Source organism: Abramis brama (genome assembly GCF_963993115.1).
Source record: "Abramis brama genome assembly, chromosome: 12".
NCBI classification, from domain to species: Eukaryota; Metazoa; Chordata; class Actinopteri; order Cypriniformes; family Leuciscidae; genus Abramis; species Abramis brama.
In genome coordinates, this window is record NC_139974.1 from 16,733,288 (window position 1) to 16,752,958 (window position 19,671).

General features: G+C 41.8%; 1 protein-coding gene and 1 long non-coding RNA gene across 3 annotated transcripts in view; one reads left to right on the forward strand and one right to left on the reverse strand.

The window, feature by feature from the left end:
• st3gal1l3 (ST3 beta-galactoside alpha-2,3-sialyltransferase 1, like 3) overlaps window positions 1–19,671 on the reverse strand; it is a gene marked incomplete at both ends in the record, with an annotated part of 81,825 nt that overhangs the window by 18,585 nt on the left and 43,569 nt on the right. Inside the window, 2 exons of the mRNA XM_084130215.1 lie at window positions 1,226–1,345; window positions 12,031–12,076. Coding sequence (XP_083986341.1) covers window positions 1,226–1,345; window positions 12,031–12,076 — 166 coding nt within the window. The remainder of the gene's footprint in view (window positions 1–1,225; window positions 1,346–12,030; window positions 12,077–19,671) is intronic.
• On the forward strand, window positions 1,734–5,366 carry LOC311093093. 2 transcript variants are annotated; one of them, XR_014608357.1, is made up of 6 exons: window positions 3,409–3,458; window positions 3,613–3,669; window positions 3,919–4,006; window positions 4,479–4,523; window positions 4,712–4,895; window positions 5,230–5,366. It is a non-coding gene; the product is annotated as an uncharacterized lncRNA (long non-coding RNA). The 2 variants fall into 2 exon arrangements; XR_014608356.1 differs by lacking the exon at window positions 3,613–3,669 and having other exon boundaries at window positions 1,734–3,458.

A 19,671-nucleotide genomic window follows, 5' to 3' on the forward strand; every position in this document is an offset into this window, starting at 1 on the left:
AGTTCGAATAGCCTATGTGAATACTGCCAACTTCACTGAACTCCTTGAGTTAAGCACTGACCGCATTTCTTTATATTTGAGTCGAAGTTCAAACACTATGAAACGCTACATTAACGTACGGAGCTCTGAAACACTGCCAGCGGGACATTAAACAGGAAGTGTCTGTCCGAGCTCAAAACAGGTTTTGCGTGGGAACGGAAATATCTTTGCGAGGGAACGCAAAAGTTTTGCGTGGGAACGCAAATAACTTTGCGAGGGAACGCAAAAGATTTAAAAAAAAAATAAAATTCTCTCAACCTAAAAATATTTCCACCACCACGTCCCTTTAGGGGCTCCGTACATTTCTGTATTTGGTTGTGTTGTGAACTTTTGCTGCGCGTTTCTGTATTTGGTTGTGTTTGAGTATTTGGAGCACGTACACGTGTGTTGTGAAACTGATGAAGATGTTTTCTTAATTTGTTTGGTTTTTTTTCTATTTGCATGTGTTTTTTTCTATTTGCATGTGTTTTTTCTATTTGCATGTGCTTTCTTTGGTTGCAGCGCGTTGAGCTCTCTCGGCCACCGTAGTCTCTCCATCATTGTCTGACTCCAGCTTAAACATAAAAGGCTAAAAGGCAGAACAGTTTCTGACATTTTAGTGCTTGTCTGCGTGAGGTAATCGGAGCTGCTAACACACATACACACACACACACACACACACACACACACACACACACACACACACACACACACACACAAAAGCTCTTAAATCTCTGCCCTCTGTGCCAGGAGCAGCAGCTCATTTGGGGACACACACAAGGGACAATTTTAACATATTATTTTATTTTGAGCTAAAACTTCACATACACACTCTAGGGACATCAGAGACTTATTTTACATCTTGTGAAAAGGGGCATTATACCACCCCTTTAAAAAATGGTTAGACCGCCTCCGCATTACGAATAGCGCTGACATCATGCATTGTAAGTCATGTACCAGCCTAAATTACAAGTTTTTCAAACTATTCATAATAGTTCAGTTTCATATTAAATCTAAATGGCGAATCTAATACACTTTATTTTTAAGACACCTTTTAAGACTTAGCTTTTAAATGTTGCTTTGTCAAGCTAAGATGAGTATAATTTACTGCACACAGACTTATTCTCACTACCTCAATTATTTGTGTGTGTTATAACAAAGATGCTTTCTTTTAATATTCTATAATTTCATATTCTTTGAGTTTTACCTGGTCACAGATGTGCAAGGCAAATATAAGTGTAATAAAACCAGTGGATGGATATCTGCCATGTTTCTGCAGCCAGCGCTCTTGAATATATTTCAGAAAACCAGGATGGAGAATCATCACCTGAGGCCACAGAGAGAATTCACACTGGAACCATTAGACAATCATTATATTTATGTGTTATTCAAATATAATATTCAAACATGTCTTGAGAGTGAATGCCTGATAGGTTGTTTTATTGGTTGGTAAATACACTGAACAAAATTATAAACGCAACACTTTTGTTTTTGCCCCCATTTTTCATGAGCTGAACTCAAAGATCTAAAGCCGCTTTCCGACCAAGTAGTTACAGGAACTTAGTTCTAGGAACTGTCCACTTCTAAACAGTTCTAAGAACTACTCTCTCCCAAACTTGATTTTGCTGTTTGCGTTCGCACTGGCCAAGTGGCCATAGGAACTGGTAGGAGGGGTAAGGGAGTGACGCAAGCACGGTGACTTTTATTTTGACGGCGCGACAGACCTTTATTTTGACGGCGCTGAGAACGCCCTGAGAACGCCAGAGCAAATAATGCTCGCATTCGCTGTGTTTATTAGTTAGCGATCTGTCTAACAGTACTGTTTAATATGTTATGTTAGATATAACTGTTATAGAAAGTAGACAGTATATGAAAAAAAGGTTATTAGCCTATGCCGTGTGGTTGATGTCCAGTGTTGCTAGCTGGGCAGATAAACATAATCATGTTTGGCTTGGTCCCCTCAAAGTTGCGTTGGATTTTCTCTTCAGCATAAAGGTTTAGAGACCCATCTATCACTGTTTTCCATGTTTGTATAGTTAGTTTATGGAGTAAATATATAGGCAGGGTGCGATTTGTGAAAAAAAACAGAGGGGGGGATGTTTTGAAACATTTTTATGGCGTTATTTTTTAGTCAAATGTCATGAGCGTGTAAGACATGCTCACGAGCACATTATGTTATTTCACACGCGCAAAAATGAACCTTCAGCTGGCATGATAAAAGTACTCGCGCACAAATTCAACAACCGAGAGGTGTACAAGTAGCTGCGAGCGAGCGCCTGGCATACTCTCATAGGTTAACTCTGCTTGTACAGTGGAATCCTGCTCGCGCGCAGCGGGCTTCTGCTCGCGGAGTGCTGTTTTGCTCGCGCAGTGGATTTCTGCTCGCTCAGCTGATTTCTGCTCGCTCGAGTCTACATGACTTTTGACATTTTGGGGGCGGAAACCAAGGAGGGCACTGACCCTCTTATGATTGGTCACTTTCATCATGGAAAATCTTGGGAAATCCTAACCCCGCCCACCTTCTGACGCAGCGCGCGTCACTCAGCTGCTCTGCTACTCCGGCTATCTCTGTGTATATTTTAGAAGATCTCCATGGTAGTACCATGGTACCTTACATATAACCATGGTACATACTATATAGTACTTCAGATATTATCATGGTACCATGGTACATTGCATGGTACTGTAGATGTTACTATGGTACATAGTATGGTACCTCAGATTTACCATGGTACCTACCATGGTACATACCATAGTACCTCAGATATAACCATGGTACATACTTTATAGTACTTCAGATATTATCATGGTACCATACTATGTACCATAGTAACATCTACAGTAATGTACTGTACTGTATATACTGTACAGTATGTTACTATGGTACATAGTATGGTACCTCAGATTTACCATGGTACATGCCCTAGTACCTCAGATATAACCATGGTACATTCTGCCGTACAGATATTACCATGGTACATACTACCTCAGATATAACCATGGTACCTCAAATATTGCATGGTACTTTGCATGGTCGCATGGTACAGACATTTTTTTACTTTAAGCCTGGGGTAAGAGGATTAACACTTTAGGCTTATACTTTAGCAAAAATAAAAATAACTAATGAATAATAACTAAGCCAAATATTTTTATTTTATTTTAATTATTATTGTGAGTGACTGCAGTAGTGTGGGCATAGGCCATTTGGTCTATGAACGAGTCATAGATCTCCAAAATCAGTTTTAAATTCATAATTTAATGTTAATGAGATTTTTATTTAAGTAATGTTCTAATTCTAGATGTTTGTAAATGCTGCATGATTTTGACGTGGTTTAATCAATGGCCGTGCGCGTGAACTTTGAACTTTCATGTCGCTTTCAAACACTGGAACGGCCGCGGCTCAGAGTTGCCATGGAAACGGCGCTGGACCACTGCGACTGGTAAGCAGGAAAACTCCCTCTCTCGCTGTTGTTTTCACTACTTTCAGGTGATATTAGTCTCTAAAATCACAAGAATAATACACACAACTGTTCTTGACACTTCTCTTACTTGTACAGTAATTGATACGCTTCTGTTGAATATTTACTTTTATAGACATGGTTTTGTGTCTTCGGAAAAAGTCCGTTAGCATCTCAACCGTTTTCAGAAGAGGTAAACTAACGTTAAGTTAACGTTAACTCGGTTGAGCTTTTGTTTATGAAAGTTTGGGCTTTTAATCACCTCTTATGTGTATATGTTTTCCTTGGAAGTGAGCTAATTTATTTTACACAAAGTAACTTTAAACATAACGTATGTAATCGGTGACGTCACTTACATTTAGTGAGAAAATTGGTTGAAACTACGTTAGCTGCTAGCTCAGTGGTAAACAAATATTGATTAAAAAATGTTCTGTGATTTCAGCAGCAACAAAATAACCCATAACAGAGGGAAAGCTCCACGACTTCAACATTTCTGAAGAAAGCTGCTGCTGGAGAAGTAGGAAATACTGGTAGGAAATCCAAAACTAAAGAATTAATTATTGATTTTAGGAAACAGAGCCCCCCTCTTTCCCTCACTATCATTGATGGCCAACCTATTGAGATAGTACAAGAATACAAGTACCTTGGCACAATAATTGATAGTAAGCTATGTTTTGAACCACACACTGTATACTATTTATTTAATTGTCAGAGCGTTTAATTTATAATCAGTCCTCTTCTATCATGCCAACAAAGACATCGACAGCGTGGCAGCATTTTTTTTAAATCGTAAACGGGGAAAAAGTCAAATGCAAATTTATATTTGATATGATATTGTGCAGGTGCACGTGATGCAACGCTGTCAGAAATTTCAGGACTTCAGTCGACCAAGATTTTCTTTTGTTGATTACAGCCCTACTGTTTTGTCTGTCTGTCTTCTTGTTGGTTTCTTGTGAGTAGGCTAACATACATTCTTCTGTGCTTTTTAAATGCTGTATGCAGTCTTCCAGAACACAGCTGCCTGTGGATGACCGTTCTGTCTGTCTGGTAAGTTATATTCACTAATAACAGAAGTGTACTATAAAGTGGGACCAGGGAACTTCTGCATATAGAAATCTGAGATAAATAGGAAGATAACAAAATTATTTTAGTTGTCCCCTTTGAACCCCAACACGACTATTTCATAACAAGCTTTTGGTAATATGACCCAATGTGATACCAATTTATGTTCTTAGGATATTCCACAGGCAATCAGGGACCGCTGCAACAAGGTCACAGCAGCCAAATATACAAACGATCTGATGCATGGCCTGTACACCACTGCATTCATGGCATCTCACAGTGTGACTGGGCTTGGGTCATCATGCAAGGGGGAGACACGACCATCACTCCCCACTGAAGATGTTTAAAAGATTGTTGGTAAGTATTTGTTCTTCAGTGACAGTCAGTAATGTACCGTCCGTAAAGAGTGACAAATGCCTGCCGCACTGTGTAGTGTAGTGTTGTATCATTTCACAACATTAGAAAACATTGAGTGAGCCATACAGACTTAAGAAATTAAGGTAACCAGGTATTTTGCAAAGCAGGCGTGGGTATGTGTTGCCCTTACTGTTACTCTTTCACTCTCAATAGTTTGTCATTGTATCTGTAATATCTGTGTATGTATATGTACCTATTTGTACTTAATGTCTATGTATCTATCTGTAACGTGTCTGTTCTCCTTTCCTTCCCTTCCCTTCTTTTCTCTCTTTAGGTGAAGTTAAATCTGTCTTCCCAGAAAAGTCGGATGCTGAAATTAAGGGATTCATTCGCCAGAAGTTGTCAAATGCGGCCAAGATCATAAAAAGACAATCATGCTAAATCTATGGAAAAAATAAAATAAAATGGGAAAAACATTTTTTTGTTTACTGTCTTTTTATTTGCCTGAGCTAAATATTTAAATTCATGTACATTTGACAGTTGTAGATATGGTACAAATACCATGGTACATACCATGGTACACGTCCCATTGTACTATTAAAAATACCATGGTTTATGTACCATGGTGCCATCAATATACCATGGTACATGTACCATGGTACTGTCAAAAATACCGGGGTACTAGTACCATGGTATTTGTACCATGGTACTACCATGGTACAAATACCATGGTAAAATTTCTTATGGGATTGCCTATTTATAAAAACAAAACAAAATATAAAACACAAACCTGCCTCTTTTCGTTTTAAATATAATATAAAAACATTAAACATTTTAATATGGTCCAGGCAATATGTGCATTTGTACTAAACAACAGATTTTGCAGTAAACAACATTACAGTTTTTAAAATTTTTACATACAATTATTACAATTTAAAATGACAAAACTCAACCCAGTCTCTTTTTGTTCAATTTCAGTTTTTATCAATATTAGCCATTATAAAAGTATCCACCTTTTTCTGCTCAGTCTAAACAATGCGCGCTGCCATGACGACGACTCCGGTTGCCTACTTCCGGTTCGTATAGCTTGACCTGTACCAAAGAGTATAGAAGTACCAGTAACACTAAACACTCAGTTTCTAAAAAGTTTGAAATCTTCTTTGAATTGTTAAAACAACCAACAACTGCACATGAGGAGCTTGAACTCATTCTCTCGCTGCTAGTACAGGTAAAGCGCTACGAACCGGAAGTAGGCAACCGGAGTCGTCGTTATGGCAGTCATTGTTTAGAGCAGAATAAGGTGGATAAGTAAAAGGTATAAGAAGCTATACAAATAAAGCAAACAATTCAGTCAAACATACAAAGTCAGCGCTCTAGTCTAACCATACAACGGTAAAGTTAAATAGCTCATATGTATAGCTTTATTTGTATAGCTTCTTATACCTTTTACTTATACTTTTATAATGGCTAATATATTGATAAAAACTGAAATTTAACAAAAAGAGACTGGGTTGAGTTTTGTCATTTTAAATTGTAATAATTGTATGTAAAAATTTTAAAAACTGTAATGTTGTTTACTGCAAAATCTGTTGTTTAGTACAAATGCACATATTGCCTGGACCATATTAAAATGTTTAATGTTTTTATATTATATTTAAAACGAAAAGAGGCAGGTTTGTGTTTTATATATATATATTTTTTTTTATAAATAGGCAATGTGCAGTGAATATAATCAATACGCGTTGCCTGAACCACATTTGTGTGGCTATCATGTTTAATTTTTCTTTAAATGAAAACGAAAAGAGTTAGTATGGTGTTTTATCACATATTTCGTTGTCTAAAATATACACAGAGATAGCCGGAGTAGCAGAGCGCTGCGTCAGAAGGTGGGCGGGGTTAGGATTTCCCAAGATTTTCCATGATGAAAGTGACCAATCATAAGAGGGTCAGTGCCCTCCTTGGTTTCCGCCCCCAAATTGTCAAAAGTCATGTAGACTCGAGCGAGCAGAAATCAGCTGAGCGAGCAGAAATCCACTGCGCGAGCAAAACAGCACTCCGCGAGCAGAAGCCCGCTGCGCGCGAGCAGGATTCCACTGTACAAGCAGAGTTAACCTATGAGAGTATGCCAGGCGCTCGCTCGCAGCTACTTGTACACCTCTCGGTTGTTGAATTTGTGCGCGAGTACTTTTATCATGCCAGCTGAAGGTTCATTTTTGCGCGTGTGAAATAACATAATGTGCTCGTGAGCATGTCTTACACGCTCATGACTTTTGACTAAAAAATAACGCCATACATTTTTATTCATAAAAATAAATCATGAGAACATGAACTTCATTCACTGCATTTGCTGCTCTGGACCCTTTTCATTGTTCCCAGCTAGCTAGCTAGAGTTTTCGCGCTGAAAAATTACATAAATATTTGTACTTGGTGACATTCTGAAAAGCAGTACATGGATCAAAGCTAATGGACAGGATCAGATAAATCAGAGCTTAGATTCTCTGCCCGAGCCGGAACTTGACCCGGGCCGGGCCGGGCCGGGCCGGGCCGGGCCCTTGATCCAGCACTTGTGTTACAAAATGCAACACGTCACGTGTCATGCTCAGCGTCTCCTCCACTCGCACGCATCACACCGGCCCGGGATAATAAACTTTAAAAATATTTATTTTGTTTAAAAAATATTCTATATTCTAAAACCTTGTTGAATTAAATTAGAGTTGTAGCCTACTAGGCCTACTCCTCCTAGGCCATCCAAAGTTCATCCAAAGTTCATTCTTGTTCATTTTCTGTGTTCATCATTGTTCACGTTTTTTTTTTTTTTTTTTTTTTTTTTGCGTTTCTTCATTCGGATACATTTGCGATCCATTTCATTCGGAATAAACAAACAAGGCAGTTCACATGATTTGTCCTTGTTGCATTATTCATTAAGATAATAATTAATAAATGCACGCACAATTATCTGTGAACTTGATAAATGTTGCAGATATGTTTTACTATGTACAAACAAATGCCTTTCAACTTATGTGTGCAAAATTCAGAAGCAGTAAATGAATGTGCAGCAATTTGTACAGAGATTCTGTAGGCCTACTATATGTGTTGTAGCCATTAAATAAGCTCATTTAGTTTCATATTTGTTAAAATATTATAATGTTATTTTTTTCCATCTATGTTGATTTATGAAAAGTGAACAGCACGAGTAAGATAGGATGTGCAGTAGCATCGGGAGACTCGGAGTGGGTCAGACATGATTTTGACCACTTCATTAAGTTTTGTTTTGTAGAAAACCTTTCTTTAAAGTGAATTTCGTTTTGTATAAATTGTATCTTAATTTTAATACATTTTTCATCAACGAATTGCATGTATTTAATAAATAAGAAGCAAATATAGCAGACATAGGCTATAATCATAGAGGCGCGCCGCGGTCACTTGCAGTGCACGTTAACTGGAGCGCATCTCGTCATAAATTAACCGAAACTAAGTGTATGCCTCAAAGAGAATATTAAGAAATATATCTAAAGAAAGCTTGAAATGTCTTTAAACGAAACAATTCAAAACGAAAAGAAATAGGCAACACTCTGATGTAATCCATGCATTTATCCATATATGCGCATTCACTACGGAGATGGCGATCGTCAACTTCATCTTTGCTTCATCTCAACTTCCCTGGCGCCACCCCTGGGTTTAAATCGGGCTCGGGCTCATAATTACAGTTAATGTGTCGGGCCGGGCCGACAAAGTCAATTCGCCTCATTCGGGCTTCGCGTCTACCGCGCCGCGCGAAACGCCTTCGCGCGTAAATGCGTCTTTACATTGACTTAACATTGAAGTCACTCAAGAGTGAGTGAGTAATCAAAAAACCTTTGCGTTTAGCCTCAATTGAGTAAAACACTGTATGTGTAACTTCGGCCATTCAGTGGTGTGACTGGGCTGCTTGTCATCACAGAAACAGATAATCAGACTGTGATGTTTATTCCCGCTTCAGTAATATGCTGAATATGCGGCGTAAAAAAAGACCTGCAACCGTCTCGCAAGTGTTGATAGGCTATTACTCGTGAGGTGTAACCAATCATATAGCGCCGTGGGCGGGACATTGAGCGAGTCTGCAGAGTGTTGATTACAGAGAGGCTGCGGAGCCAGTCAAAGTAGCGCATTTTAAAATAAAATGGACTTTAATCAAACCACGGATCCGTGATAAGTTTTGTGATCCTCCTCGCCACTAGTGAAGTAGCACTGATCACTTTGAGGGGGGGATAAAAATAATTAAGCAGAGGCAGGGATACATTGACCAGAAAGGGGGAAATCCCACGCATCCCCCCCGGCAAATCGCACCCTGTATATAGGCTATAATCTGTGTGTTTACATTCTAGCTGTTTTAAAAATGGCGGGTGCCGGTGTTCCGCGTGCGTTCGGTCAATCAGCATACACTAACGTCACGGGTAGTTCCTATAGTGCTGGTTTAGACCCTACTCTGAAGTAGGACCTAAATTAGTTCCTCCAAATGGAGTTCCTAGAACTAAAATCGTTCCTAGTTCCTGTGGTGCGAACACGCCGACATCTGGGTACTTTAGCCAATAGTTCTAGGAACTGTGAAAAGGTTCCTCCAGTCGGAAAGTGGCTTAAGACTTTTTCACAAGTACACAAAAGGCCTTTATCTCTCAAATATTGTTCACAAATCTTTCTAAATCTGTGTTAGTGAGCACTTCTCCTTTGGGGGAGACTGATATCAGTCAGTATCTGGTGTGATCTGGTGTGACCACCATTTGCCTCACGCAGTGCAACACATCTCCTTCGCATAGAGTTGATCAGGTTGTTGATTGTGGCCTGTGGAATGTTGGTCCACTCCTCTTCAATGGCTGTGCGAAGTTGCTGGATATTGGCAGGACCTGGAACACGCTTTCGTGTACGCCGATCCAGAGCTCAATGGGTTGCATGTCCGGTGATTATGCTGGCCATGCAAGAATTGGGATGATTGGGATGATCATTATCATGCTGCAACATGAGGTTATGGTCGTGGATGAATGGCAAAACAATGGGCCTCAGGATCTCGTCACAGTATCTCTGTGCATTCAAAATGCCATCAATAAAATGCACCTGTGTTCGTTGTCCATAACATACATCCAGTGTTGGGGAGTAACGGAAAACATGTACCGGCGTTACGTATTCAGAATACAAATTATGAGTAACTGTATTCCGTTACAGTTACAATTACAATTTAAATAGTTGGTATTTAGAATACAGTTACATTGTTGAAATCAATGGATTACATGACGATACTTCTCTGTTTCACGAGTTTATTCACTCTCTAAATAAATTAAGGCAACTCCATGCATTTCCCAGAAGCCCCAATATGAAAACAAAAAAATGCGCGGTTTGCGTGGTCAGTCACAAGTCACAACCAACCTCCTTTCAGTGTCCAAAGACTCCACCTCCAACCTGAAGAAGTATCTTAAAGTAAGTTTTTATTTTATTTTATTATTAGCCAGGGGTAGTCGTCTGCTGTAGTTTTACTGGTCACCTTGCTATTTTATAGTTGTATCAGGTAGCTACCTGCTTAGTTGACGTGCGACTTTACATTCTCCTATGTGCTGATTTACTAGCCCCAGAGCCGTTGAAAGACTGACTAGCCCCATTTGACAAACTGTTTGAGTAGCCTTTGTTGTTACATTACCAAGAAGTAATGTTGGTTTCTCAATATAACATTGTTTCATGTGGGTAAAATGATATTTGGTGGCGTAGTTTAAAACAATTATATTATTTTGCCATCATCACATTCAGTTTGAGTTTCTGTTTTATTTTGATGGACCATTATTAGTGTGTCATTCTTAATGAAAGAACATTAATGTGAATATAGTCAGCTGTAAAAATCTTGAAATTTTTTATGGAATGTTTCATATCATCCTTATATGTTTTTATCCTGTAAGATCAGGAAAAGGGTAAGGGAAAATGCAGGTTTCCTTCTGGTGCTTTTATTTAAAAGTGATAAGTTGAAACACCTATGCACTTAGTTGCTCAGTGATTTTTTTTTTTTTAGATGTAATGGCAAATTCTGTACAAAAACAGAATATTTTATTTGTCTATTTTCACACTTTTAACAGCTGAGTAAATAAAGAAACTGAAAAGGGAAAATTGGTCAATTCTTATCTTTTTAAACCAAGCAAAACATCTTTTGTTTTGCATAAACATACCCTTATAGTCTTTGTTTCTCTACAGCAAATTATAATATATTGCACTTTCAGGGAGACTTGGGCCTAACACATTCAGCCAGTTGGAACAGAAAAACACACCGGAATAGGCCTGTTTAGTAAGCAGTTTAGTACGCCTGCCCGTACCATAACCCCAATGCCACCATAGGCCCGATCCACAACGTTGACATTAGCAAACCGCTCACCCACACGTTGTGGGTGAACATACACGTTGTCTGCCATCTGCCCAGTACAGTGAAAACTGGGATTCAACCGTGAAGAGAATACCTCTCCAAAGTGCCAGACGCCATCGAATGTGAGCATTTGCCCACTCAAGTCGGTTGCGATGACAAACTGCAGTCAGGTTGAGACCCCGATGAGGACGACGAGCATGCGATGAGCTTCCCTGAGACGGTTTCTGACAGTTTGTGCAGAAATTCTTTAGTTATGCAAACCAATTGTTGCAGCAGCTGTCCGGGTGGCTGGTCTCAGACGATCTTGGAGGTGAAGGGCTGGTGTGGTTACATGTGGTCCGCGGTTGTGAGACCGGTTGGATGTACTGTCAAATTCTCTGAAAAGCCTTTGGAGACAGCTTATGGTAGAGAAATGAACATTCAATTCACGGGCAACAGCTCTGGTAGACATTCCTGAAGTCAGCATGCCATTTGCACGCTCCCTCAAAACTTGCAACATATGTGGCATTGTGCTGTCTAATCAGCATCTTGATATGCTCCACCTGTGAGGTGGATGGATTATCTCGGCAAAGGAGAAGTGCTCACTAACACAGATTTAGACAGATTTGTGAACAATATTTGAGAGAAATAGGCCTTTTGTGTACAAAAAGTCTTAGATCTTTGAGTTCAGCTCATGAAAGATGGGGGCAAAATCAAAAGTGTTGTGTTCATAATTTTGTTCAGTGTATATTGAAGCACTGATGACTGAGTGCTGCTACTCACCTTGTCCCTGTTTGCTTTTATTGTGGGATTTACTGGAACATATGTTCTAAAGAAAAAGTAAAAAACAAAGGGGAAAATGCTATTATGACCAATTTTTAACAATTGCAATGCTTCTAGGGCAAACTTTAAATACGATATGTAAATATATAAAGCTGGTCAACATAATTATTTTTTTTTTTAAACGAGGGGAAAAATCTACAGGCTGAATCAGCAGAGTGGGCACTGTTGAAATAAAGTGATGTCTTTATGATGTCTAAAAGTCATGTAAAACACTCACCGGCCATTTTATTAGGTACACCTTTGCTAGTACCGGGTTGTACCCGCTTTTGCCTTTAGAACTGCCTTAATTCTTTGTGGCATAGATTCAACAAAGTGTTCCTCAGAACATTCCTCAGAAATTTTGGTCTATATTGACATGATAGCAACATGCAGTTGCTGTAGATTTGTTGGCTGCATATCCATGATGCAAATCTCCCGTTCCACCACATCCCAAAGGTGATCTGTTGGATTGAGATCTGGTGACTGTGGAGGCCATTTGAGTACAGTGAACTCAATGTCATGTCCAAGAAACCTGTTGAGATGATTTGAGCTTTGTAGCATGGTGTGTTATCCTGCTGGAAGTAGCCATCAGAAGATGGGTACACTGTGGTCATAAAGGGATGAACATGGTCAGAAACAATATTCAGGTAGGCTGTGGTGTTTAAACGAAGCTCACTTGGTACTAAAGGCCTAAAGTGTGCTAAGGAAATATCCCCCACACCATTACACCACCAACACCAGTCTGAACCATTTATACAAGGCAGGACATGCTTTCATGTTGTTTAGGCCAAATTCTGACCCTACAATCTGAATTTTACATCAGAAATCGAGACTCATCAGATCAGGCAACATTTTTCCAATCTTCAGTTGTCCAATTTTGGTAAGCCATGTGAATTGTAGACTTAGTTTCCTGTTCTTTGCTGACAAAAGGGGTACTTGGTATTGTCTTCTGCTGCTATAGCCCATCTGCTTCAAGGATTGACGTGTTATGCGTTCATAGATGCTCTTCTGCATACCTGGGTTGTAAACGAGTGGTTATTTGAGGGCCCTTTCACACCTTGTTTGGTCCGGATTTTCTGACTTTTCAGTTTGATCGAATCAAAATTACAGGTGTGAAACCTCCCCCGGACCAAGGACCAAACAGACGAAATTTGGTCAGACGAAAAAAGGTAGTCTTGGTCTGGATCGAACTGAACCTTTGTTTTAGTGTGAAAGCATTTTTTGTATGGTTTAGACTTTCAGACCATTTACAGGAAGTTCCAGTGGTTCCCGCATAGCCTAAAGCAGTCTTGTCCTCCTTTCCTGCCGGCGACGTTAAAATGTTCGCACACAACGAGGACGTTCATTTGGCGAATTTGAACTAGCCTCGAGTATAGTTGGTGCTGCAGGTAGTAATGCCATAATAATAACAGTATAGTGGCAACGATATCCATCTGTTCATTCATTTTTTGTCAAAGTTACCCGCCGAATTGACAACATGCTGACGTCAGACGCACGTCCGTTTACAAACCAATCAATGTCAAGATGCAGCCCACATAGATGATGACGACAGGACGCAAGTATGTCATGTAAAATTCTTTAGTGCCTTCACATAATTGCAATGTGAAACCAAACCAAAACTAACCGAATGTATAAAATCTATCAAAACATGAACTTTGGTTCGGACCTTCGTGCAGACTTTCAAGTGGAAAAACGCCCGAACTTACTGTTGCCTTTCTATCTGCTCAAACCAGTCTAGCCATTCTCCTCTGACCTCTGGCATCAACAAGGCATTTTCGCCCATAGTGTGTGAAAATCCCAGTAGATCAGCAGCTTCTGAAATACTCAGACCAGCCTGTCTTGCACCAACAACATCGGCACATTCAGAGTCACTTGGTACATATATCCCAGTCACTTTCCGGTTTACGGTGTGAGAACACTAGGAGTGCTTGTGCTGCCACTTCCCGCTGGTATTCGTGTTTTGTTTTTGCTTGACTTTCCTTTTAAACCCATCAACTGATCTGCTGCGAGCCCTCTCTATTTGTATCCATCACCTCTCCGATATCTGATACAGTGAGTTACCACCACTCTCTATATCATTTGTCCCAGCATCATCAATTCCTTGGTATGGTTGGGTACCCTTACAAAAAATAAGTATACTTTAAGTTAATTTTATTAAGTATACTTAAGTAAAGTTCAAGAATATATTTAAGTATACTTTATGTAGTAAGTATACTAATATCAATGTATTATATGATTCAATACTGACGTGAGATACTAGTAGTTTCAATACTACTTGGGACTAAATATTTTTTAGTCCCAAGTAGTACACTACACTTTTTAGTGTATAAAAGTATACTTTTAAGTGTAAGAGTACACAACTAGTTTACAACTAACTTTTTCATTTGTACTGCAACTATACTACAAGTGAACTTATAGGTTTACTGACAGTTTACTAGTCAAATACTGCATGTTTTAGTTTGTGAAAGTACACTTTGAAGTATACTCTCAGTAAACTACTAGTTTAGTAGTTTTATGCAGCATAAATTTAAAGTGAACATAACATCATACTTATAGTTTTCGATATATTATTTTTTGCATTTTAAGTATATTACTGTTCCTATTTAAGTATTATGTATATTTGAAATATACTTTTAACTGCACTTTAACTCTTTCCCTTTAAAAAATAAAATAAATTCTAGTTTCATGCATCCTTTTTATCCATACTTGAATGTTGGTAAGTTTCATAAAAAAAAGCAACATTTTAAACAAAAAGTTGAGAAAATCACATTTTTGTTAAAGACTACGTCCGGATGGGATTCAGAATGATGATCAAAACACAGATGGAGTACATTGAGTCCATCAAAGCTTCACAGTCATTTCCTCTTCATGGGTTCGACATTTCATTCGGTAAAGTTAGGCAGTTTTGAGCTTATATGCTGTTCATTTGTTTGATGATCGCGTTAGCTTACATGTGCATAAGCAACGCTTCAATCACTTTTTTCTGCTTCTTCTTCACCTGTGTTTTGATCCGGATATTCTGTACTATTTCAGAAGATGCGTAATAGCCCCCCATACCGCATAACAGTGAAAACATGGATAGCTGGAAAATTCAGTGGAATGGCGGGGAAAGAGTAAATTTGAAGAAAATTCCTATGTGCTCTACCAGTGGACTAGCCTACACAAAAATTCAGATATTCAGAATTTGGAACATATCTGTTTTCTTTATAAATCAATATTTTCAAACAGTGTAAGTTTATAAAACAGTATGTAAAACTATGTGAAAAAATATTTAATAGGCTACTCAATCCAAAGAGTAAACACAACTACAAGCCAAGTATACTTAGAATACTTAATTATACTTTTATGTATATATATCTTGAACAAAAGATTGAGTACAAGTAGGCCAAATATTTATTCAACTTTTATGTCAGTATAAGTCAAGAATAATTAAATGCAATTTTAAGTATATTTCTGAGAAGTACATAAAGTATATTTACTTGCCATCGAAGCATACAGTATATTTACTCGCCATCGAAGCAAGCCTCTACAGTGGACCAACGGCACCTTACAGCTTTAGCTGACTCAGTGATTCTCCCTTGTGGCTTTCCGGCGAAAGCACAAACAAGCAAATTTCTTTCTAAAAGAGTGTGACAGGTTAAAGGAAATACTTATTGTACTGTTATTGTACTGTTATGGGCTAAAAGGTTTTAGTAAGTTAATAGGATGTGAGGATCTTAAAATATCTAAGGTTAAAAAGTTCATGCATTCAGTACTAGTTAATAGGGATTGATACAATTCATATAATTGTGTTAAAATCTGTCGTGTACAAAGGGTAAAAATTGTAAGAGGAATGTGTAAACGTTATATTGATTACTTCATTTTGTAGTGCCTAATTTAAGGGTAAAAGTGTTAATCTGTGATCGACAAAGTGATCTTAATCAATGTGCCTGTGATCGACTGCTTTTGTCTCCACCCAAGTTTCCGGGGAAATCGCGGCCTTTTCCTCATAACACTAAAGTTCTCTTACGAGAGGTCTCTCGTACTGCGTAAGTATCTTACGCTAGGGGAAAATCCCTTTTCCGCGAGATATTGAAGCCAAAAATTACCCTTTAATTTTGTATTAATGTAAAACGCGTTGCGGCAGCATGCAGACATAGGCGAGACAGCTCGCACGCCTATTGGCTGCTCTGCGGCAACTGCATCAGCCTATCGAGCGAGGCCTATCGTGACGTCAGATCCAATGAGTCACCTCCCGACTGCGTCACCTCCCGCCGAAACGGGCGTGGCTTAGGCCTATAATAAGGCTCGGAGGCAGCTGATATCTGATTTTTCATCTCTTCAGCGAAGCTCTCGCATCGCTGGATCCGGAGAGAGAAGCCGCGCCGTCTGAAAAAGCCTCTCAGCGGGACGAGCCATTTTCTGAAGCTGCTGGCCACGCCGCCTTCTACTGCCGTTCCCGCTGCGCTATCCAGCGCCTATATCCTTTCACTCTCTGTTCTGTGTGTGTGTGTTCGCCGGCGCGACACACACTCTCTAAAAGAGCTAGCGTCTTTCTAAAGATGCCTTCCTGCGGCTCGTGCAGAGCCCCACTCAGCGATGGGGACCGCCATGTTATCTGCGTTTCCTGCCTGGGTGAAGATCATGCAGCTCTCGCGCTCGCTGACGCCGGCTGCCCTCACTGCGAGCTACTGCCTATGGTGACTCTGAGGACTCGCCTGGCAGTTTTCTCTGAGTCTGCACCACCGCCCACTGTGTTGCCGCGCCGTAAAAAGCGCCGTGCTCAGCGGGTCCCGGAACCTTCTCCAGTCCGCCAAAGCTCGCCGGTTCGCCCGCTTGCTTCACCGGCTTCAATTGTCAAGCAAAAGAGCTAGCATCGAGACGGAGCTGATTCGTATACTCGCGCAGGCCACGGCGAGCCTCGGCCTTGAGTGGTCAACGCCTGAGCTGCCCTCTCACAACCGGCTGGATGGATTCTTCCTTCCTGGGGATCGCGCTTCGCCTACGTCCAAACCGGCACCCTTTCTTCCTGAGTTACACGAAGAAGTTGCCAAGGCTTGGAACGCCCCCTTTTCGGCTCGAACGCGCTCTTCTGTTTCACTGGCATTCTCCGCTGTTGACGATGCCAAAAACAGAGGATACCATTCGCTCCCGCCGGTCGAAGAGGCAATAGCGGCCCACCTTTGCCCGCCCTCTGCTGGACGGCGTGCTAAGCCGGCGCTACCCTCTAAAGCCTGCCGCACGACGTCAACCCTGCTCGGCCGTGCTTTCTCCGCTGCTGGGCAGGCTGCGTCAGCGCTGCACACGATGGCCACCCTGCAAATTTTCCAGGCCGATCTCCTCCGTAAGCTGGACGAGAAAGGACCTGCTGCACAGGCCATAGGACGGAGCATGGCCTCTCTCACTGTCGCTGAGAGGCACTTATGGCTGACGCTCTCGGAGATGTCTGAGTCTGAGCGCACCGCGTTCCTCGACGCCCCGCTTTCTTCTGCTGGCCTCTTTGGATCTTCCGTCAACGACTTTGTGGAGAGATTCGCTGAGGTGCAGAAAGCGTCACAGGCCATGAAGCACTTCTTACCGAAGCGCTCCAGTTCCGCAGCGGGCCGTGCAAAACCTCCTGCTCGGAGCTCACAGCCACAGCCTCCACCCCCTGCCGCCTCGTCGCAGCGCCGACGGGCCCGAAGCTCGAGGCCACGCTCTCGCTCGACTAGCCGCCGCCCCGCTCCGCGTGGGCCACGGCCTAGGATTGCGGTGAAGCCTGAGGCCCCGAAGTCGTCCTAGCAAGCCTAGGAAAACGACGGTGTTCGAGTCCCGCCGCGGCCGGACTTCCACCGAAACTCATCGCTCGTTCAGTTCCAAGAAATGCGACTGTTCCAGTGTATTTTGCAGTAAACAAGCCGGAACAGCTGCCCCCTTGCCTGCACACAAATGCCGTTTTTACGGCTACCCAGATAAATCCCATAAAGAGTGTATTTTCTGGTGTCCCGGCCACGGCTGATGGTGCTATGAGTGTATAAAAAATGCCCACTGCCCAGTGCACATCCCTACACACAAGCACAGCCCACCACACGGGGCTTGCGCTCATAAAATCGACCCAGATCGATTGCGCATCAAACATAGTAAATGTGCCCACTGCCCAGTGCCCACAAACACTATGTTCTGCATGTCTCACGGTTTCTGTAACAACGAAACCAGTGTGCATTCACACTGCTCAGGCAGACAATGCACTCGATGCAGTAAATGTGCCCGCTATCCCGCGCCCACATTCACTCACAGACATGACAAGTCCCACGGGACCCTTAGGGGAGCTAGGAGGCTGAATCCTCCCAGACCTCCCTCATGCCCTGTGTGGGACCTTTCTACGGTGTTGGAGGCCATGAAAGGTGACCCATTCGAGCCTATCCAAACGATTGATTTTAAACACTTGTCTTTCAAAACAGTGTTTCTTCTGGCTTTCGCTTCAGTGAAGCGCATAGGTGACTTACACACGCTCTCCGTGAGCGCGACGTGCATGGAATTTGGGCCAAATGACTCATACTCAAGAGTCATACTCAAACCTAGGCACGGTTATGTTCCAAAATCCCTCAACACACCGTTTAGGGCTCAGGTCATTTCCCTGTCAGCCCTGCCGGTCTCTGACGAGGAGGGAGACGCAAGCTTTCTTTGTCCAGTCAGGGCGCTAAGAGCTTATGTGTCTCGCTCGTCTGCCTTCAGACAGACAGAGCAGCTATTTGTTTCGTTCAGCGGGCGTTCCAAGGGACTGGCTGCATCGAAACAGAGCCTATCCAGGTGGATAGTTGATGCTATAGCGCTAGCATACACTACCAAGGGCTTGCAGTGCCCGTTGGGTGTCAGAGCGCACTCCACGAGGGGCATGGCCTCATCGTGGGCTTGGTCCAGTGGGATTGCCTTGCAAGACATATGTATGGCGGCAGGCTGGGCCTCCCCGTCTACATTCATAAGGTTTTATAACCTAGAGGTTCCCGCCTTACAGGCCAGGCTGTTGTCGGTCTAGACGAATCAGTGCTGTCTGCTTCGGGGGCTATCTATTCAGAATGCTGAGACCACTGGGCGCGGCCCACTGATCAACCATAAATTGTTGTGGGCAAATTGCATAAGACCCGCATTTTTCCTCATCAGTTCAGGCCGAGTCCCGCCCTGTCTGTATGATATGATGTTAAGCACTTCACGTCTCTGACGCTGCTGTATGTGGGAAAGAGTGGCTTCACCCCCCTCCTCTTTCCAGGACTCTCTGTGAGTTCACTTGGTGATTATGCACTGAATGAACCCCGGGCGTTTTCGCCTTTGGGTTTATTGGTGTTAGATCCCAGCACGCACTGTGTTTTACACTGGGTCCCCTAGCATAAGATACTTACGCAGTATGAGAGACCTCTCGTAAGAGAACGTACTCGGTTACTAACGTAACCTCGGTTCTCTCTAGAAGAGAGAACGAGTACTGCGTATCTTGCCGTGCATGCAACACGCTCTGGTTCGCTTCGGCGATGAAAAAACAGATATCAGCTGCCTCCGAGCCTTATTTATAGGCCTAAGCCACGCCCGTTTCGGCGGGAGGTGACGCAGTGAGCGCGAAGCGCCCTCATTGGATCTGACGTCACGATAGGC